General features: G+C 40.8%; 1 protein-coding gene across 2 annotated transcripts in view; it reads right to left on the bottom strand.

Moving 5' to 3' along the window:
* Window positions 1-23,568, bottom strand: part of adgrg6 (adhesion G protein-coupled receptor G6) — a 118,220-nt gene that overhangs the window by 45,406 nt on the left and 49,246 nt on the right. Inside the window, exons 8-9 of one of the 2 annotated variants that reach the window (XM_072440600.1) lie at window positions 5,640-5,705; window positions 2,817-2,891 (exon numbers count right to left, since the gene is read on the bottom strand). In XM_072440600.1, coding sequence (XP_072296701.1) covers window positions 2,817-2,891; window positions 5,640-5,705 — 141 coding nt within the window. The remainder of the gene's footprint in view (window positions 1-2,816; window positions 2,892-5,639; window positions 5,706-23,568) is intronic. The other variant, XM_072440609.1, reaches the window with a different exon arrangement.

Here is a 23,568-nt window from a genome sequence, read left to right as displayed (position 1 = left end):
TTTGCTGAATCAAAACTATTACAGCATATTACACACAGTTGGAAATTGTCATGGATTTCACTATTATGAATATAGACTTTTCTGCAAATGTCTTTTGTTAACACTTGAGTTTATATCCAGAGGCATCAAGCACATTTTTAAAATGAATGATGGACAATTTTCATTGTTTTTGATGTTTTAAAGTTTATAGAGAAACCATTGTTGTCATCGGCTTTTTTTTGTTGGATGGAATGTCACGCTCTGCCAGATTTTATAGTTTGAATATTTGATGGAAAAAGTCTAAAAACTAATTTAAGCCTCAACTTCAGAGTGTAGCTGGTTCGGACCAGTGCCTAAATCTTGCCGGGGGCCAAAGCTGCTTGCAGAAAACAATATTTGAGAAGGCCCTGGTCCGTGCTAAGTTGGTCTCAAAATGGGAAGAAATATACATATTGTGTTTGGAGCGCTGGAGCGAGTTGTAGTGCCAGTCTATTTACACAGGAGAGCCCATAATGTGGAAAAAAACCCAGAGGCCAGAGAGTGAGCTGGCAGTGAGCGGAGCTGGCAGTGAGCGGAGCTACACGAGGAGAGAGTGGAGCAATGCAGCAGGTCGGAATTTACTTCAAATCTCCACGGAAACAGAGAACGGAATCAGTGATTAATGAAATGTTTGCTTAACTTTTACGCAAGAACAGAAACACAATAAAGTAGAGGTTGCCCAATGTTTTTTTTTTTTTTTTTTCCTCTTTTGCATTTCATTTAAGGCTAAATTTAGGCACAGGAAGACATAATCTGCATCCTGTTATACAAGTAATAAGGCCAAGTAATACAGCGTCAAATAATCAAGTCACATGCACATTGGCGGTTGAATTAAATCAATATTCTAGCACTTAATCTTAGCACTTATTCTTAGTATAACTGACACAGATTTTAGTAGATAAAGCACATAACAAGTTTAAAAGATTGATTCAAATTTAACAATATATATGTGACTACAAGATTAATTGCAATTTGAAAGGATGCAATTAGCGAATTGCAATGGGGGAAACTATTATAGAATCAGAGTTTCCCACACAAACATCAAATAGCTATATGTCTTTTTCTGCAACAAAACTGCTAACACTGCAGTGATTCTTTTATTAGTTTATCAGCTCATAGTCCTATTTTCATAGTCTTTTCGTCAATTCTCCTGAATGCATTTGAGTCGTAAATCTAATCGCAATCTCACTACTTGACAGAAAAATTGCAATTTTCCAGAATTGTGCGACCTAATCCTGATTAAGTTTCAAATAAACCGTAACCTTACGTTTTTGTTGCATTTGTCACTATACCACAACTGACTGTAAGCTGACAATTCTGCAAATTACAGTGTGGATCTGGGAACGTTGGGAAATATTTGAGAGCCCTCAACTGGGTGTTGAGGGCTCTGCACTTGACTGGCTCACATCCTACCTCACCAACAGGCAAGAGTTCATTTCCCTCTCCGGTCACTCATCCACCCTCTCCCCAGTAACGCAGGGGGTCCCCCAGGGCTCAGTCCTCGGCCCCTCCTCTTCATCTGCTACATCTTCCCCCTTGGTCACATCCTCCGCCAACTCAACCTGGACTTTCACTGCTACGCTGACGACACCCAGATATACCTCACCATCAAATCCACCCAAAACCCTCCCCTCAGCCACATCGAAACCTGCATCTCTACAATAAAATCATGGCTCACTCTCAACTTCCTCAAACTGAACAGTGACAAAACAGAGCTCCTCCTCATTGGCACCAAATCCACTCTCAATAAAACTGGTCCCTTTTCACTCAGCATCGACACCTCGACCATCACCCCCTCTACCCTGGTACGCAATCTCGGTGTCATCATGGACCCCACCCTCTCCTTCACTCCCCATGTCAGCCACATCGTCAAGACCTCATACTTCCACCTCCGCCGCATCGCCAAAATCCGACACTGCCTCACCCTCCCCGCTGCTGAATCCCTCATCCATGCCTTCATCTCCTCCCGCCTCGACTACTGCAACTCCCTCCTCACTGGCATCTCCTCCCATTCCCTCCACAGACTCCAAATGGTCCAAAACTCCGCTGCCCGCCTCCTCACCCACACCCGGTCCCATGATCACATCACTCCCGTTCTCCGCTCTCTCCACTGGCTCCCCATCAAGCAGCGCATAAACTTTAAAATACTCCTCCTCACCTTCAAAGCTCTTCACCACCTTGCCCCCCCCTACCTGTCTGACCTCCTCATCCCCCACCGCCCCTCCCGAGCTCTCCGATCCTCCTCCTCTCTCACCCTGACTGCACCAACATCCCGACTCAAAACTTTTGGCGACAGAGCATTCTCCCGAACAGCACCCCGACTCTGGAACTCCCTCCCCCAACCTGTCCGCCACTCTCCCTCACTCACAACATTCAAATCCCGCCTAAAAACATACCTCTTCACCCAAGCCTATGACCTCCCCTACCCCTAGCCTCCTCTACCCCATTGCCTACTCTTCTACCCCCTGTTACATCCCCATCTTTTTCTCTCTACTTCTTCTGTCTTGTTCATTTTATCTGTATATTAATGTGTATTGTACGTGTTGTCCCCCCTGTCTGTAAATACCCCCCCTTTTTTATTATGTTCAGCGTCTTTGGGTCACTGAAAAGCGCTATATAAATAAAAGTTATTATTATTATTATTATAATTATTGTCAGCTAAATTCAGTTTGGAACCGCAACAAACCACAGCAATAAAGTAAGACATTGAACCATACATTATTAAACAAAACTGATATGCAATTGTGATGAAAGCTTTAGAAGGGGCAGAGCAGTTTGGCGATGGGGTGGCGTCTTACCGTGGGTGGTGCCTGCGTTAGTATCAGGGGTGGAGTTAGTGGAGGCAGTGGATGGGTTGGAGGTAGAGGAAGAGGCTGTGACAGGGAGGACCAGAGCACAGACACGCAGAGACCAGTGAGCCAGGAAGAGCATGGGAAGCAGTACATGAGCAATGCATGGGTGTAGCAACAACACAGCATTTGGTACTGCCAACACCAAACTTACCTTTTGGACGTTGTCATTCAAATTTCATGGTGGGGTTTGATTAGGTTGTCAGTTAATTATTCATGATGGCAGATTCTACTCCCAAACAATCCCAATCAAGATCTGGAGAAGTGTCCCAAGGTCAAGGCTGTCACTGACAATTATTTTAGTATTCGAGTGCCGTACTTTTCGGGCCGTGTTAATTCATGTGTAAACAAATGTAAATTATTTCTATTCTACACTTTTTAAATACATTTTAACCAAGTAAAGGTTGAAATGTGGTGACTATAGTCTTCTGTAGGAGAACTGTTTAATGGATGAAAGTTAGGAATTGTTTATTTTCCCCATTTAGATTTACAAATGTCACTGTCTTTGTTAATAGGTGTTTTACTATGTGTTCCAGTCTGTATAGTCCAGATAACCATTACGATGATCAAAATATGATTATGAAGTACTGGTTGAAGGATGGGTCAAATTCGGAGAAGTTTCCCAACGGGCACAATAAAGGCTACAAAATACTACAATATTTAATTCTGGTATGCCTTACCCAGCATTTAAACCTAAACATTTATCAGAGTTTTGTTTTTATTTGACTGGATACACAATTGACCATTGCAAAATCACGGTAAAAACACATTGCAAAGTGATGAATTTGAGTGGGAAACAGGAGACATAGTAAACTCCCAACCCATGTACGATTATTATATAAATTACTTATAAAACATGGTGATCATTCAAATGTAGTTGTAATTGTTTGTTTGTATACACACATGCATAGCCATTTTTTTGTATTTGTATGCAGACAAATGAGGTATACTTGTATTATGCTGTAATTATGGTGAACTATAGGTGGAAATCATATAGTCAGTCATGAACTCATAATGACCTAATCAATATATAATCCCAATAGAGCCAACAATCTACAAATTCCTGAAATATCATTTGCTCAGTATCATGGGCCACTGAGATCTGACCTTTGCTGCTGCTTAATCGTTCAATTCAGGAAAAAGACCCAAGTCTCCTCCGCGGCGGTCTCTGGGGCACCGTTCAACAGCAGTGACCTTTCAGAATAAAAGTCCCTCGGTGTGGAAAGTGTGAGAACTGACATTCAAACTGCTGTACTGTAATAATGACCCAAAGCTACCGTCCACGACCGACTTCCTGTTCTGGTTTGATATCATGTTTACCCAGAAGATGTTTTTTTATGGATACAAACGTGAGCTTGTTTGTAAGGAAATGTGTGCCTCCGTTTTACCCAACCCAAAATAGTACAGCAGCAAAAATGTGAGCACAGGGGATCTGAACCGGGCAGGAGTACCTGGAGGGTACTGCTTAAGGCGTGTTTATCTGTTTATTGACGCACGGCACTCGCCTCAAAACCCAAAATATTACATTTCCGCTGCTTAATGCATTCAACATGATCCAAACCCAGCACATTACATAAAGAGACATTACGATAAACCAGAATTTGTTTCTTGTTTACTCTAGCTTTAGCCACATCTCACCACGCCACAAACTTGGAATTACTAAATGTCAGTCGAAACGCGGCTACTAACACTAAGCCACCAAACAGATGACCAACTTTCTCTCTTCTTTTCTGTCGACCCATTCTGTCCAGATACTACGGTATGTTCATACTTGGCATCATAATGTGCTGTATGAATCTATTTGAATCAGTAATGAAAAAAATACTGATATTGCTCTTAATTATGGTGTTAAATTACTGCCTTTCAAAACATGTTTACGCAAAGCTTGTCTACATTAGTTTTGACCCTGGTTTTCCATAACAGAAAGTATCTCTGGGGTATGCAATTAAAAATGTCCATCACATTTTAATTCAGCTTCCAGGACACAGGGTTTGTGACAAGACTGAGAGGGGACGACCTCTGATGAACTGATTACGTGCTTATGCTTTGGGCTATTGTATGGACTGATTGTGCAGTGTAATCAGTGGTTTTCAGTACAGTTTTAACAATGAACAAGCCTGTGCAGTGATTTAAACAAATGTGTCTCATATTTTACATAATTTAACCCTTCATCACACGTAAATGGAAAAAAAATAAATTAAAATACTGTACCAAATATTATATATACACACGCGTGTGTCTGTGTGTGTGTGCACGTGTGTGTGCGTATCTGTGCATGTGTCTGTGCATGTGTGTGCGTGTGTGTGTGTGTGTGTGTGGTGTGTGTGTGTGTGTGTGTGTGTGTGTGTTTTTTACATTTTAAATAATTTAAAATGACAACTGGAGATACATTAAAGTCTCTTAAAATATTTTTTTACAGAGCCTTCAAGTATTTCAATTATTTGTGTTGTGTTTGGAGATGATCAGAGCCTGGGGGTCAAAAAGGGTCACAAAAAGGTACACAAATGATTCAATTTGACTGTGCAGTGCCAGGACTATTACAGGTGGTTGAACACTCACATTCACTCACACTTTAATTTCTCATCACACACGTACACTTAAAACCTCTAAAACACAACCTAAATCATTTTACATTGTGTAATAAAGGATGAAAATGTAAAAAAAAAAATGCTTGAAGTGGTGAGCCTCCAAAGCATAGAAAATAAATCTCCAAAACTCCCCAAAACAGCACAATTTTGAACTCATAAATGTAGTTACGCAGTCTTTTCCTACCTTCACAGCCCAGTCCTGAGGAGGCACAGCTGGAGGTCAGGGACGTTGTGCTCGGTGGAGACACACCTTTCAAACACAAAAACACATTTAAAAGTTAACAAGTTTAAACAACATTAAAAAAAAAAAAAAAAAAAAAAATCCAGTTTGTTTCCCCCTTTGTGGTGAAGTTATCAGAATCAAACTAAATCAATGTAAAGATCCTACAACATCCTACAGTTTGTGTAAATACTAAGACCAAGTCTATTTTTATTCTATTAGTAAATTCTTTATTTCATGCATTCTTTGTTAGATATATTTTGTTATTTATTATTATTAATATTATATATAATATAATATAATTGTCGTATGTTTCACCTTATTGCCAAAGCAAGTTCCTAGTTTGTTCACTGACAATGACAATAAACACTTTTCTGACTGTGATTCTGAAAGTTAAAGGTGCACATGTCTCATTTTTATTGCAACATATTCTACAACATTCTGCAATATTTTAGTAACATTGTCATTTTGAAAAATCTAACTTCAAACAAAACAAAACAAAACAATTGAGTCATTGAATTAATGAAGAAATTAAGATGTTGATATTGAACAGTTTGGCATTAAATTTGGCATCTCTATGGAGACAAACAGGTGGCAGACTCTCCACCAGAAAAGTTGCATAGTGCCTCTTTAAAAGGCCTGTGTCCAGTTTAATACAGAGTAATCATAAAAGCATCTATTTGGGTGAAAATGAGACCACATCGCTTTTCATACAACTAATTACTGAGCGTTGTATTCTCCGCAGAAAGTCACTTTCATTAATGACAAACCCTGGTTCACACCCAAACTGAGACAGTTGAGGCGGCAGAAGGCGGCAGCGGATTTAGCAGGGAGGTGTTGAGAGCTAGATGTCAGTACAATACACATCTGAAACAGCAGTTCTCTGACAACAACCCCGCCTCTGTGTGGAATGGGCTCCGGCTTCTCACCAATTACAAGCCCAGAGCCCCCACGCTGCAGACGACTGAAAACTAGCCAAGGAACTCAACACCTTCTACTCCAGGTTCGAGACCACCATCCCCTCCTCCACTGTGGCCCACCACTCTCTCAGTTCAAAGGCAGGATGTGAGCAGAAATCCAACCCCCGAAAAGCTGCTTGACCAGACGGTGTCTCTGCCGCCTTCCTGAGACACTGTGCCGATGAACTGACCCCCGTCTTCACAGACCTTTTTAACACCTTCCTGGAGTCATGCCATGTCCCAGCCTGCTTCAAGTCGTCCATCATTGCACCAAGAAGCCCCGGATCACTGGGCTTAATGACTACAGACCTGTGGCGCTGACGTACGTCTTGCCTCACCTCAAGTCCTTCACCTCCCGCCTGATGGACCCCCTGCAGTTCGCCAACAGAGTAAACGTCGCCATCAACCTGGCACTCCACTTCATCTTGCACCATCTGGACTTGAATGTCTCAGACACACGGACTATCTGAACAGGAGCTCCACAGGGCTGTGTACTTTCTCCTTTGCTCTTCTCCCTGTACACAAACTGCTGCACCTCCAGCCACGACTCTGTAAAACTGATCAAGTTTGCAGACGATACCGCCCTTATGTCTCAGACGGGGATGAGTCCGTCTACAGGAGGGGGGTGGACCGGCTGGTGTCCTGGTGCAGTTCAATGCCCAGAAGACAGTGGAGATTATGGTGGATTTCCCCCTCACCATCACAGACTCCCCCATCACCACCGTAGTCTCCTTCTGCTTCCTCTGCACCACCATCACCCATGACCTCAAGTGGGAGCTCACCATTAGCTCCTTCATCAAGAAGGCCCAGTAGAGGATGTACTTCTTGCAGCAGCTGAGGAAAGCCAAGCTGCCAGCGCAGATGATGGTGCAGTTCTACACGGCCATCATTGAGTCCATCCTCACCTCCATCACCGTGTGGTACACTGGAGCCACAGCCAGGGACAAACAGAGACTACAGCACATTGTATGCTCTGCTGAGAAGGTGATCGGCTGTAGACTTTAATCCCTTCAGGACCTGTACTGCTGACCCTTCTCACCCTGGACAAGGACTATTTGAGCCACTCCCCTCAGGCAGGAGGCTGAGGGGAGTGGCTCAGTGGCGGGAAGTTCAAGAACCGTTTCTTTCCCTCTGCCGTTGGACTCATCCACACTTGACACCTGTCACGTTAACAATTATTCAACCAATACTATTCACACACCGTTCACTTTCCACACTATTTCCGACCATCTGTACATTTTTGTGTAAATATCTGCGTACATAGCGAGACAAGTTCATTCTTTATTTTTTACTTAATTAATGCATGCCATATGTGACTCTATAGACCAGGGGTGGGCAATTATTTTCCTCTGAGGGCCATATTCGAATCTAGGTAAGTAGCGGCGGCCGGCCCGCGATCATTGGTGTGAACTTTTTTAAAATTTTTTTTATTAAAAATCATATAAAATACAACTTTTCTGTCAAACATAGGCTATTCAATCTATTATTTAATTCATTTCACATCATCTGTATTAAGGATACAAGTGCAGACAGATGCCTAAGGTCAACAAAAAAAAAAAATATATATATATATTTTTAATATTACTTGGCATGTTTGGCGGGCCGGATTATAAAGACAAACGGGCCGTGGGCCGTAGTTCGCCCACCCCTGCTATAGACGTTGCTATTATTATTATTATTTTATTATTCATTACTTTATGTTGCACCTTGACGCAGAGAAAAGTTCCTATGTTTGTGAACTGTGTTCACTGACAAGGGCAATAAACCTGCTTTGGCCTCAAGTTGTGGAAAATACTGTGAATATTTAGGCTGCTCAGGAGGCATTAGACAAACGAGCAATACATGTGGACTGCTGTAAAGAGTTTATAATGAACTCGTTCTGTTTTCACGTTTTCACACCGTAAAAATCAGGTGCAGCGCCTTTAAGCGCAGTGCAAAATAAAAACAAGATAGCAACAGAAAATGATGCGATATTAGAGCTGTACTGTAACACTACTACTACTTTTTATTTTATTCAGAAGACCAGCATTTCACAGTTTTTACTAAAAGGTTCAGACTCGGAAGCACAAAAAAACCCCAAAAAACACACCAACACTGTTACTTTCCTAGTTTTTCTGTAAGTATCAGCTTCCTAAAAGGGCCGGACAGACAGGAGCAGCGTGAATACCCAAATACCGCGCTCTCATCTCTCACCGGCCGCGTGGAGCAGAGGAATTCACTAATCACGGTTCAAATACAGCCAACTCACGCTCTCATTTCATCAGCGCCGCCTAGGCTTTTAACGTGCTCTGACTTTTATCGCTCTCCGTGGAAACCCGAGAGAGCCTTAACTCCAGCGAGAGCCAGGAGCCAAGCAGCAGGAGCATCTTGTGTTTAAAGCCACATGGTTGTAATTATGAGCCGTTAAAATCAAAATATGGTCCAAAAAGTCCCTGGCAGCGAAGACTAGAGACTGTAAAAATAGTGGACAAAGGGTCACAGAGCTAATGAGGGAAGAAGCAAGGCTGGCTCCAAGAAACATTTTAAAAGTCAGAAAATGCCAATTTAGTATTCCTATAGGTGCAAATATTTTTGTTTTATTTACTTACTTTTCAGGGTCTGGCTTTTAATGCAATCAATAAGCAACTTCCCGGGCCAAGTTGTAACATATTTCTCAAGAGGAACTTTGTGGACTTCTCAAGCTATAGTCAAAGTAGAATATGTTTTATGATTTAGCCTTTAACAAATTGGTTTCAGAGAGATAAAAACTGATCATAGTTATTTTAGCAATTCACAATTTAAAACTAAATATTACATTGTTTTTATGATAATATGTCCCCAAAATGTTGTGGAATGTCCATAAACAGGACATTTGATTATCTTACATTCATTCATTTTAAAAGTTTTTATGATTTTCTAATTATGACTTTATTTGGTGGGATAATAACTAAAAATATAGTTTTACAACAATCTAAAGCTGTTTGTGAGGAGAAGAAGAAAACTATCTTTTAAAAAATGACAAAAAGTAGAGCAAAGTTCTTATTGACGTTATTTTCACTCAAGAAACACATTTTTTGGACCATTTACACTTTGAGGCAACAAAATAGAAGTGTTTATGTATTGGTATTTGTAATTGTCTAATAATATATTTTGCGACATATAAAGAGTTCTTGCCCAGTGTACAGCATGGTTGCTAAGGTAACACATTTCCAAGTGTGATGCCATTATTTACATTCAGGAAGTAATTTATAAGACTAAAAAATGTATAAACTGGAAAAAAAAAAAAACGAGATACTGAAGGTCTGTACAAAACTACAATTAAATACACATAAATATAACATATAATAACAATATAAATATAAATATAAAAGCTAGTGCCTAATTTAGTGCTTCAGATTCAGTCCCACCTACGCCTGCAATCTACGTCAAATCTGCTCGATAGAGTTTTTAACATTTTAAATATCATATCTTTAGGTTCAATTACAGCCTCTCCACGGTCTTGCTCAAGGGTACAATGGCAGAAACCAGCTGTAGTGTCTAAATGGCCAATAACCTAATTATAACTCTAATCATTCTTTGATTTCAACCTGTTCTGTCAACGGCATTAAAAACTAAACGCTAATTGGAGATCGACTGACATGTTTTTTTTCATGCCGATGGTCCAGAAGCTCTGCCCATATATATTATATGTAGGGCCAGTGTTCATAATTTCCTCCAAAGTATGTCATTTTAAATAACTACAAACTCAGTTATACAGTAAACAAAAGCAAATTAAAGGCGGTATGGACGATTTTTCGGCGATTTGAGAACTCAGGCGGAAGTGCACATGCGCACTCCCCCGTGTGGACTGATACAACACACACGTGCGTTTGTTTATTAGCGCATCGGAGCGCATCGCATCTCTCGTCTCCCGTAGATTTCTGTCCACTTCTGCGTCAGCTCGAACTGTCTTTCTCCGTCTTCATTTTGCCCCGTACACTGAGGGAACTATATTATGATAGATCAATGCGCTTAGGCACGCGGAAACATGGGGACGAGCCTGACGCGGCTGCAGGTGAGCGATAGGTGCGTTTTATGATTGATACGTGGCAGGACAAATGATTTATCCACGCCACGAGGAAATATGATACAAAAAATTGCTGAAAAAAATCGTCCATACCACCTTTAAAAAAAACATGTTTTTTTAATATAAATTATTTGTAGACATCATTATGTCTTTTCTTTGAGCAGTTAGTCGGCCCAAACCAAATATGCTGCTGGTGTTTTAGATGCACATTTCAACAAGTTTACTAAAAAATACAAGAGAAACTTTGCCTTATTTCGAGTAATCTTGAGCTTCATCAGAACTAGTGAAAGATCACACGGTAACATTATTTTATGTTGACAATTACAGTCTGTTGTCTAATGACTTTTTAAAAAAATAATCATTGTCTATTCCTTCGTATTGAACAACAGTAATTATAACCATACTGTTGTGACCTATGTTTTAAATGCAAATGTATATTAAAACAATATCAATAAGTATTACTTACTTATTACTGCTTCACCTGGCCTGACTCTGAGTGTAGCTAAGGCTAATTGATTTAATGAGAGGTGACCAGGCAGTGGCCCATTACGGACAAAAACATGTTTGTTCTTTACAGGAGGCTGTGCCGAATGACTCACGACAGCAGCTTTCATCACACACAACCATTACAAGTCAATCATTGTGTTCCATAGAGTGCGTCTATCACCTAATTATTTGATCTTGATGATAGAAAGTAGTGTGCAAAGTTTTCTTTCTCAGCAAAAGCAGAACTGTCAAACAACAGTTCAATAACCTTACTTAAAATGAATGTGTCATATCAGTTTAGGAAAGTAAAAATAAAGTTCTAACACGTTTTTAAAAGCGGCTAATGCTGTGTTCATGTGGTTTTTGGAAACTCTGGAAAATTGTTTTATCAAGTTGAAAAATGCACATGGCGCTCACACAAGAACTCTGGACGTTGAGTTAAAAGCAGCTGCCCAGCTCAGCGTCCACTGCTGTGTGAAGATTTGTCAAATTTCTGCAACATTTGAGGTGTTTGACTACATTCAACTACATTCAGCGGTTTACTGTCAGTTTTCCATATCATAAGGGCAACAGATTTGCACAAGAAAACCGATAAACAGGACTTTAATCAGGAGGCTCCGCCCGGTTGGCAGAGTTACTCAGAGAAGAATGAACATCTCCTTCTCAGACTTGATCCGTGGATTGAGAATGACAAAAACAGTGTCCAGATGACAACAACTGAATCTTTTTCTGTAATGAACACATCTTACTATTTATATCTCTAATAATTCAACACTGTTGACATTACAATCCTTACATGTTTGGATAAAAGCACATTAATGCAAACAAGTCTGAACCTGGCCGATGACCACATGAACGCAGCATAACAACCAACTCAGAATAGTTGGTCCTTGTGATATGGTTGGTCTCCCCAACTTTCATTTTAAAACATATGATCCAAATTACAATTCCTTATATTATGAGCTATAGTTTTTATTTTATCATAAGACAATTGTTTGCTCTGGGCTCATAACTGCTGTTTACTGACACAACTCAACACTAACCCTTTAAGAGTTTGACTGTTCCAAAATCTTTATTATGCTTGATATAAATGTATTAACAACCTATTTTGTTTACCATAAATAAATGTTCCTTAGTTCAGATTGATCAGAACTAAACAGTGATAATCAATAGAAAAGCTTTAGGCTAAAATATGTCTGTATGTAGACACATTCATGCAAATAATAATTGTATATGCCAGATATAGACAATATATATAACACGCAGAAAACATACAACATCAAATCTGAATATAGATATCAGTGAGAAAAATATTATCTCGATATTGGCTCAAAAAAATCCATGTCCAACCATCCTCACTAAACATCAGCTCAAACGAGATACTACTTCTACAAAAACATACTGTTATGCCACAGTCATGTTTTACAAGTGTTCTTTCATTTTTTAAACTTTCATGTTGCATAAGTTAAGTGCAACACAGTGCACACAAACACAGCAGTGGCCAGGCGCCGTTTGGCCCCGGCATTGAACCCTCCACTCATTAGAGACACGAGAAACATGAAAAGAGTTGTGCTGCTGCAGGAGGAAACAGCACGCTCATAAAAGGAAGTCCCCATTTTCAAAGCAAACATGATTAACAAGAGGAAATGTAGAGCCTGCGTTTGGAAATAAGACAACTATATTCAGCCATGTGTTTGACATATGCATAGTCAGTATATAGGCAGTATATGCAATAATCACTTCTGTGCACTTCAGATTGAAAATGTGTGCTTTTTCAGATTAAGTTTCATGAATTGTAGCTGTATTTTTTAGCAGAGATGTTTATCTGGCTATATTTTTATTTATTCACTTTTTATGTTTAAACAACTATATTTTATTACAGTTTTATTTATGTTATTTCAGTTTGCCAAACTCTTATCCACAAATAAACCACATGTTTTATCAGCAGTAAACAATAGGATTCAATATATATCATATTGTAGTTTCACCATAAGCCTGGCACCAATCTGCCTGCCTGACATTGACACGAGCAGTCAAAACATGTACTTTATTTCTGATTAGACTGAATTAATATGAACGCCATAGGGCATTTAAAGAAACAAATTATACACTGTCAATCTACAAACTTCAGAATAACAAATGCCTTTTCAGTGCAGACAACTCTAAATGTCAAAGTTTCTCTCAAAGTACATTTTAAGTACAGACAAATCTAACAAACTGTTTTTGGACAAAATGTGGCTGCAAAACGATTTCTCTGAACACTTATTTCTTGTAAATGAGCCAATTTTTTATTTTATTTTGAAAGCAGCATATTGTGACAAAATTATAGCTCTGTGTGCAATTTGTATCTAAAAATAAAGCATTTCATCCGCATAAGAAAAATATAAATAAAGAGCGCAGCGTGGGTACTTACAGTAAATGTCCAAATAGCAGTCAAATATTTAGCTACAATTTATAAACGACTTGACGAGCAAAAGCATTTAATCTCTTTTAAACATGAGTTTCACTTCACCGCCTGAAAAAAGCTGTTCCAAAGCCATGAATGAGTCCCAAAGCGAAAGCATGTGATTATTAACTTTGTGTCAAAGGAGAAGAACGAGTTAGATGCATTTAAATACTTCCTCTTTGCCTCTTGTAACGGGCCAGATCAATGCCTGCTCAGAATAACCCCGGGAGTAGTTTGGTTTAGGCCAGAGTAAACCCGGGGATGAACTGCCAGACTAAACCCGTCAGGGACTAAACCCGTCAGGGACTAAACCCCTCTATTTAATTAACAGTTAATTAGGCACAATGAAGCCTCAAACCAATGATGTATTCAATATTTACCAGGCAGGTCAGTTGAGAACACATTCTCCTTTACATTGATGACCCGGGCCAAGAAGCAGCACAAAAACAACACCAGAATAAACTAAATTCAAACATGTAACAGTGAAACATTTGAGGTCAAGATGTAAACTTTATTTTTTTAATCTCAAGAATCCGCTGCAAGTGATCGCATGGGTTCAACGATGGAGCTGCACTGGGTTTGACCAGATCTCGATGTTCTGACCACGAGCGAAGCAAGAGTAAAACTAGATGCTGAGAAACACCCACGACGTTTAGCAACCATAAGATTTACAATTTGGAGTTCCAGGTGCAAGTAACACCAACTCCCAACAATTTAATCAATTACAACTATACATAAAAGTAATGACTCAGCTCAGTTCTTGCAATTTACCATTCCAAGCTGTTTATTGCTGGATGAGTTTCAGTTTCCTGTTTGTACGTGACATTTTGAGTGACTTTTGCCCATTCAAAAGATGTAATTGTTTGCTTTGGCAAAGGTGCAAAACTCTCATCACTCTGAAACCCATGAAAAGCACTCTGAATTGTAACTGGGCTTGCCTACCCACAGATCTGACTTGTAAATTGCATAGACTAAAAAAAAAGAGAGGCGAGAGGGGGAGGGGGTGGAGAGGGGGGAGGGAGGATGGTGGCGCGTGCCTGTGGTTATGACGCGGTCTTGCCCCACCGCCCGTCAGTTTGGAGATTCGCGGAAAGGAGATAGTCTGTAATATAGCTAAACACTGCGGGAATCAAAAAAATATATGAAGCACAAATAGCAATGTAAGAAGGTTAAAAGCTCTGAAAAGTCGATTTTGCATGTTATGGGACCTTTAACACACATATATTTTATAACAAAGACAGTAGCATTATTAAATTAAAATGTCAAAAAAACAACTACTTTATGGGTGAATATTACAAATATTTAAATTGTCTCAGACTGTTTGACCAGTCGACTAAAATAACTGTTAGTTGCAGCCCTTGTACTTGTAGGATGGATATTCGACTACACTATTACCATTTTACGATCGTCCCAGGAAAGATACACGAAGACGTCACATTTGCTCTTAAAAGAAATCACGATACAACTTTTACTACACGGCCATTTCTTTCATGACATTGAAGCAGTTTAAACTTACATTCCTCATTGGCACAACACACATACATATAGTAAAATCAGTAAAGATCTGCACAGAAAGGAGCAACAATGAGAATCACAATCTATAAAATGTCCACTTAGCGAGGAGTGGAAAAAGCCTCGCCGGCTCTTGACTCAGACTAACTCACATGGAGCGGTCGTTTGAAGGACCGTAAACTCAAATGTCCACACGATGTCCGCGACACTTTGTCTTTCCAGTCAGACCACTTCAAGGAACTTTATATAAGCTGCACTTGTTCATAAACTTTCAGTGAACAGACGGGTCACGGAACCAATGAAAGAACGTGGAGTAATTAATCGAGGTCTTGAGAAAGCTAGGTTGTTTTTTACCAAATGCCCTCTTTGTCCATCATCTGGGCTTTTCTGGTGGAGCTTCTGCCACGTGTTTGTCGTCATGGAGATGTTATTGCGTGGCCAGGAAAGTTCCACATGGTATTTATCTTATCTATCTCCATGGAGACAAGTAATCAGAATAGTTTGCATTCTAAAATTCGCCCTGTTTAGAATTCACAGGGGGGATTTGCGGTTTATCTGTCTGGTTATATGACATGACACAAAAACTGGCACAAAGTTCAACATCTTCCCTGTTTGCATAAATACACAAAAGTTGATTATTATTTTTTCTTTTTTTTCACAATAGCTGCCGAAAAAGATGTACCTTATTTAATCCAAAAACAGGATTGTTGTCAGTTTAGTAATAGACAGAGAAACATGAGAACCCGTCATATGCACTTTGAGTCACAAATGAAAGACTAAATGTGTTTGTATTGAGCCTCCATGGAGATCCTGGCTCTCCGTGTGCTCAGGGCCTCCGCTGTCTCCGGACTCATTACCTGCGGCTTGTTTTGCTCCGTGGAGCCTCCGGGAATCAGAGGCTCCATCAAGATCAATTATGTGCGCCTTATGTGTATTTAGAGATAATCCTTGATCGATAACGTGGCGAGAGCGCATCAAAAACGCTCAGGCGAATGGGTATTAAAGTCAGGGGCAGAGAGGACTTTGAGACTTCTGGGTCAAAGTGTAGTGTAAAGACGATTCACATGCTTTACACTAAAACACACTTTCACTCAAACATGTAAACACAATTACAAATGTCCTCTAAAATACAATTATGATTTGACGAATAAATAGAAATATATACAAATTTGAACCTTGTTCAAACTTCTCGAAAATTATGTCCCGTACAATTTGATGACATAAAATATGATTGCACCCTTCAAAATTTGCGAGTTAATGCTTCTAAATGCGAGATTTGTCATTTCCACCTCCCGTTATGTGATACTTCAAAATGTTCATTTATTTGTGTTCAATCCAGCCTCAAAATACACACCGTCCTTCCAACAATAGAGTCTGAGATTAAAACAGGAATCTAGACCTTCAGAAAACCCAGATCAGGACCATATTTACTAATTGTATTGGACAAGATTATAGCCTTTATTAGATCATTATCATTATTATGTCCTAGTCAGGTAGAATAGGTCTGGACCAGGATCTGGACCAGGATCTGGACCAGGATCTGGACCAGGATCTGGACCAGGATCTGGACCAGGATCTGGACCTTTTGGAGTGATTAAACTACTAACCTTATGAGTAAGAGGTGAAAATGTCAGTACATGTTCAAAATGTACCTTAATAATGTAGTGATGTTAAAAGAACTACACTTAAGATTATTTCATTCAACTCCAAGGTATAAATGTAAACAAAAAATTAAATTATAAATGGATATGTAGTCTTGTAAAATAAGTATTTATTTTTTAAGTAAATAACATGTCAAGTGAGGTCAAGTCAATTTTATTTGTATAGCACTTCATGCACACAGACACCTCAAAGTGTCTAACTAATAACTTCCTACAGAGACTAATGATGCAGATAAAATATCACTATTATGCAGATAAAATACATCACAGAAATATAATCATATATTCACATTTTATCACACAAACATAATAGGTATGTGTCAAAAATGTGTTTTTGACAATGATGGTGGGAAATTGTGTGTGGACTCATTACATTACATTTGTTACATTTGTGGTTATTGATATGTTTGTGTGGCTAACATGGCAGTGACAAACAGGGAGCTGAAACTCAAATACAATGGGACATTGGTTATTGTTGTGGAAAAAATATAATCTGGCCCTTTACTTTTTAACTTTCAATTCTATTTCTAATCAGATTTAGTTCTAACAGCCTGACAACCCCTTTCGGCCTGGAAATTTACATGTCCGGACTCCCTGGAGTGGCTAGGAAGTCCCACGTTATGTTTCACACTAGGCAAGACATGTGAATTGAATTAATGCAAATGTTATGTATTGTCTCCTTCCTGAAACCACTGTTTCTTTGATGTCCCATTTGCTCCTTGGTTCCTTTGTACCTGAGAGACCAGTGACCGGGAACTTCTGTGTGTGTGTGGTCATGTGACCATCGGTGATTTAAGGAAGGGGACAGAGGTGGGAAGGGAGGACTTGGGAGACACACATTTTGGGGAGCAGGCAAGAGACAGACGCGTGGACTCGGCCTTCCATGAGAATGGCCGAGTCCACACGAGTTTCTTTCTGATTCAGCCACAAGATTAAACAGTTTACTTTTGAAACGAGACAACTTGCTTCTTTGTCTTAACAAGAGATTTTTGCTACCACAATTTGGCGTTGTTGGCAGGATCCCTCGACCGGCAATTCCAATTTCCAGGGACCGTGTGATTCAGCAATTTTGCCACCTAAGCCTCGTACCTCCACTTCTGAGACGTGAGGGCTGCATCACAGGGGCCCTGGAGAAAGGACTCCGGCGCTGGGTGAAAAGGACCTTGTGTGTGAGTTGTTTTGTTTTGATTTTTGTATTTCAATTGAACGACTAGGATATATATATGAAGACAATTGGGTTTGAGCTGCGTGAATGACTTAAAGACATGTTCTAAATAGAACATGTCTTCTAGTTTAACTGTAACTCAAAAAAAAAAAAAAAAAAAAAAAAGAAGAACTGTGTGCAAATATAATCTGTAAGATAGCCACCTAGCCACAACGGGTAACTTGTTTTCGGAGTCCAACTCCTTTCTAAATCAGTCCAACTGATTGTACGCACTTTTACACGTGTAACGTGTTTTCGGAGTCCAACTCCATTTTTATTTTATTTTTATTTATTTTTTTAAATTTTGTATTTAAACAAATTTTTGGGTTAGAGCTGTGTGGATGAGTTAGGGCTTTGTTTTGAACTCTGTGTGATTAAACAAAGCTCTAATTCTAACTGTAACTCAGAAACAAATATATTATGATTGAGTTAGAGCTGTGTGAATGAGTTAGCGCTTTGTTTGAAACTCTGTGATTAAACAAAGCTCTAATTCTAACTGTAACTTCAACAAATAGAGCTGTGTGCGAATAATGATTGAGTTAGAGCTGTGTGAATGAGTTAGCGCTTTGTTTGAAACTTTGTTATTAAGCAAAGCTCTAATTCTAACTGTAACTTCAACAAATAGAGCTGTGTGCGAATAATGATCGAGTTAGAGCTGTGTGAATGAGTTAGCGCTTTGTTTGAAACTTTGTGATTAAACAAAGCTCTAATTCTAACTGTAACTCCAAAATATTAGAGCTGTGTGCAAGATTACGACGCCAATCCTAATTCGAGTTGGATTGGAATCTTAATTTTAACTCTAACATTTTTATTTATTGATGTTTTTGTAATTTTGTTTTAGCCCGTTGTGTGCGCTGTTAGAAATCTGCTATGTGCCGTTCTTCTTTTAAAAAAAAAAAAAAAAAAAAAAAAAAAGGGGGGGGAAATAAGATTGTTTTCAAGCATTGTGTACCCTAAAACCGAAACTGTTGTGTTTAAGTTCCCGTCGAAAAAGGACGGAAGTTTATGTATTGTTCGTAAATCCTTTGTTTGTGATAATTCCACCAAAAACAAAAACTGTAGCCAGTGGTAGACCCTGCAGAAAAGATGCTGGATACTGTTTGAATGAGTTTGAGATATATTGAGTTGATGTTAAAAAAGGAGATATTGAACACATTTGTGATTTTTGGATTTTTTATAATTATTTGATGAAATATTGAATGTATGCAATATAGTTTTGGGAAACTGTAATAATGTGAACAAGAGAGAGCGAAAATCCTTGTCCACATAACACACACACACACAAACATCCGCACCTCCACTTACAACATAACACACACAACAACAAAAAGAACAAATTACTGTGTGCAGAATTTTCTCTTTACACAGAGTGGACCTGTCGGCGCAGCTGGGCTCATCCTCCTTCTCAGTCAGTCAAACCCGTCAAAACATCTGAAGAAAACTACACTGGAGCCACTTCGTTCAGAGAAGCAGAGGATCATACAAGAAATGCTGGACACGCCGTGCGAGGCGTCCACTGTTTGGGCAAAACTCAAAGACCCGAGCCAGAACATTGTCCAAAATATTGAACTAACTTGTGTGCGCGGCATTGGGAAACCAACGCTCAACGAACTGTACAGGCACACACGCCATTATGACACTCTATGCAGTAGCAGTAGCAGCAGCAGCAGCAACAACAGCAGCAGCAGCAGCAGCAGCAGAGCCAACAAAGCCAAAGACGCAAATGTGGCGCACGTAACGTACAGAGGGTTTGGACACGACAGCAGCATGGAATCATCAGATCTGACTGAGAGGGGAAAGAGTCCCAGCTCGCCACAGAAACCACAGCCTGGACAACACAAAGACAAGCCCAAGACAAGATAAAAGTGCAAGCCTGAGCGCTGCTTTTCATCTGCACCCATTTACACTCACACAAACACACATTCATGTCTCCAGACACAAACATGTCCCACCCTCCGCGTGAGGTGGGAACCTTGGACACACAGAGCTCTAAATGGACCCTACTGGATGAGAAGATTGAATCTAAAACCAGAACATTGAACTTTAGAATCGCGATTTACGCTATTGGGTTGGTTTTTGCCCTGATTCTTTTGACATTATGGTTTCATAGCCTTTGCAATCGTTATAGTAATCATTCTGATTCTGTTCACCTGTGTGATCCCATGTTTACAAAGCGCGATCAGCATCACACTAACGGGCCATAAAACCTGATTTTTGTTTTTATTTCTATCCTTTTACTTTTGTTTATTGTCACCTTTATTTTTGACAGTGAACATGATTACATTGTTGTTGGTTTTCATTTTACTTATCTTTTTATTATCCTTTTACTTTTTGACTTATTTTCATACTGTAATATTTCTATATTGTGATCTGGTTTCTACATAACTTTGATTGGTTTACTTCATCTCATAATCTTATGTTGTTTGTACAATGACCATTTGTCTTTCAACTGCTGAAGTTTATTATGTTTTGTTTATTGTTTCATTTTATTTTGTTTGTTGGTTTCCTCCATGAATCCTATGCCTGTGTACAACTTTAAGATAGACTTTTTAATTTTTTTAAATTTTTTACTCTTCCAAACAGCAGCTCATTTATGGTGTATTGACGTAGTGATATTTTATTTTTTCTTTCTGATTGTGATTAATTAGGAAAGCGAGTTTCCTAAATTATCACGGGAGAGGTCTGTTGTGGAAAAAATATAATCTGGCCCTTTACTTTTTAACTTTCAATTCTATTTCTAATCAGATTTAGTTCTAACAGCCTGACAACCCCTTTCGGCCTGGAAATTTACATGTCCGGACTCCCTGGAGTGGCTAGGAAGTCCCACGTTATGTTTCACACTAGGCAAGACATGTGAATTGAATTAATGCAAATGTTATGTATTGTCTCCTTCCTGAAACCACTGTTTCTTTGATGTCCAATTTGCTCCTTGGTTCCTTTGTACCTGAGAGACCAGTGACCGGGAACTTCTGTGTGTGTGTGGTCATGTGACCATCGGTGATTTAAGGAAGGGGACAGAGGTGGGAAGGGAGGACTTGGGAGACACACATTTTGGGGAGCAGGCAAGAGACAGACGCGTGGACTCGGCCTTCCATGAGAATGGCCGAGTCCACACGAGTTTCTTTCTGATTCAGCCACAAGATTAAACAGTTTACTTTTGAAACGAGACAACTTGCTTCTTTGTCTTAACAAGAGATTTTTGCCACTACATTATCTGCAAAGAAATATGTCATTTTGATGCCGAATAAAAAACAAACAAAAATGTAAATCGTAAAGATCATTTATTCTTGATGGAAGTTTGGAAGTTTCTGCAGACAATAAAACTATAACCTCAGTCTGGTGTCAGTCCGTTACAGAATTATACAATCATGGCACAAGAGCGCGGCGTTTGGCTCATCTCAGTGACACATTACGCTGCACTCTGTCTGAGAAGTGACACGTTTACACGCCGCTCATCAGGAGTGACACGTTTACACGCCGCTCATCAGGAGTGACACGTTTACACGCCGCTCATCAGGAGTGACACGTTTACACGCCGCTCATCAGGAGTGACACGTTTACACGCCGCTCATCAGGAGTGACACGTTTACACGCCGCTCATCAGGAGTGACACGTTTACACGCCGCTCATCAGGAGTGACACGTTTACACGCCGCTCATCAGGAGTGACACGTTTACACGCCGCTCATCAGGAGTGACACGTTTACACGCCGCTCATCAGGAGTGACACGTTTACACGCCGCTCATCAGGAGTGACACGTTTACACGCCGCTCATCAGGAGTGACACGTTTACACGCCGCTCATCAGGAGTGACACGTTTACACGCCGCTCATCAGGAGTGACACGTTTACACGCCGCTCATCAGGAGTGACACGTTTACACGCCGCTCATCAGGAGTGACACGTTTACACGCCGCTCATCAGGAGTGACACGTTTACACGCCGCTCATCAGGAGTGACACGTTTACACGCCGCTCATCAGGAGTGACACGTTTACACGCCGCTCATCAGGAGTGACACGTTTACACGCCGCTCATCAGGAGTGACACGTTTACACGCCGCTCATCAGGAGTGACACGTTTACACGCCACTCATCAGAAGTGACACGTTTACACGCCGCTCATCAGGAGTGACACGTTTACACGCCACTCATCAGGAGTGACACGTTTACACGCCGCTCATCAGGAGTGACACGTTTACACGCCGCTCATCAGAAGTGACACGTTTACACGCCGCTCATCAGGAGTGACACGTTTACACGCCGCTCATCAGGAGTGACACGTTTACACGCCGCTCATCAGGAGTGACACGTTTACACGCCACTCATCAGAAGTGACACGTTTACACGCCGCTCATCAGGAGTGACACGTTTACACGCCACTCATCAGGAGTGACACGTTTACACGCCGCTCATCAGGAGTGACACGTTTACACGCCACTCATCAGAAGTGACACGTTTACACGCCGCTCATCAGGAGTGACACGTTTACACGCCACTCATCAGGAGTGACACGTTTACACGCCGCTCATCAGGAGTGACACGTTTACACGCCGCTCATCAGGAGTGACACGTTTACACGCCGCTCATCAGGAGTGACACGTTTACACGCCGCTCATCAGGAGTGACACGTTTACACGCCGCTCATCAGGAGTGACACGTTTACACGCCGCTCATCAGGAGTGACACGTTTACACGCCGCTCATCAGGAGTGACACGTTTACACGCCGCTCATCAGGAGTGACACGTTTACACGCCGCTCATCAGGAGTGACACGTTTACACGCCGCTCATCAGGAGTGACACGTTTACACGCCGCTCATCAGGAGTGACACGTTTACACGCCGCTCATCAGGAGTGACACGTTTACACGCCGCTCATCAGGAGTGACACGTTTACACGCCGCTCATCAGGAGTGACACGTTTACACGCCGCTCATCAGGAGTGACACGTTTACACGCCGCTCATCAGGAGTGACACGTTTACACGCCGCTCATCAGGAGTGACACGTTTACACGCCGCTCATCAGGAGTGACACGTTTACACGCCGCTCATCAGGAGTGACACGTTTACACGCCGCTCATCAGGAGTGACACGTTTACACGCCGCTCATCAGGAGTGACACGTTTACACGCCGCTCATCAGGAGTGACACGTTTACACGCCGCTCATCAGGAGTGACACGTTTACACGCCGCTCATCAGGAGTGACACGTTTACACGCCGCTCATCAGGAGTGACACGTTTACACGCCGCTCATCAGAAGTGACACGTTTACACGCCGCTCATCAGGAGTGACACGTTTACACGCCGCTCATCAGGAGTGACACGTTTACACGCCGCTCATCAGGAGTGACACGTTTACACGCCGCTCATCAGAAGTGACACGTTTACACGCCGCTCATCAGGAGTGACACGTTTACACGCCGCTCATCAGGAGTGACACGTTTACACGCCGCTCATCAGGAGTGACACGTTTACACGCCGCTCATCAGGAGTGACACGTTTACACGCCGCTCATCAGGAGTGACACGTTTACACGCCGCTCATCAGGATATTGTTATTTGAGAGATGATGGGACTTAGA

The sequence above is a fragment of the Eucyclogobius newberryi genome, unplaced genomic scaffold, assembly GCF_026437365.1.
Source record: "Eucyclogobius newberryi isolate DKJ021-1_F unplaced genomic scaffold, fEucNew1.0.hap1 SCAF_1, whole genome shotgun sequence".
In the NCBI taxonomy this organism is placed as follows: Eukaryota; Metazoa; Chordata; class Actinopteri; order Gobiiformes; family Gobiidae; genus Eucyclogobius; species Eucyclogobius newberryi.
This window is presented reverse-complemented; position numbering and strand designations above follow the sequence as displayed.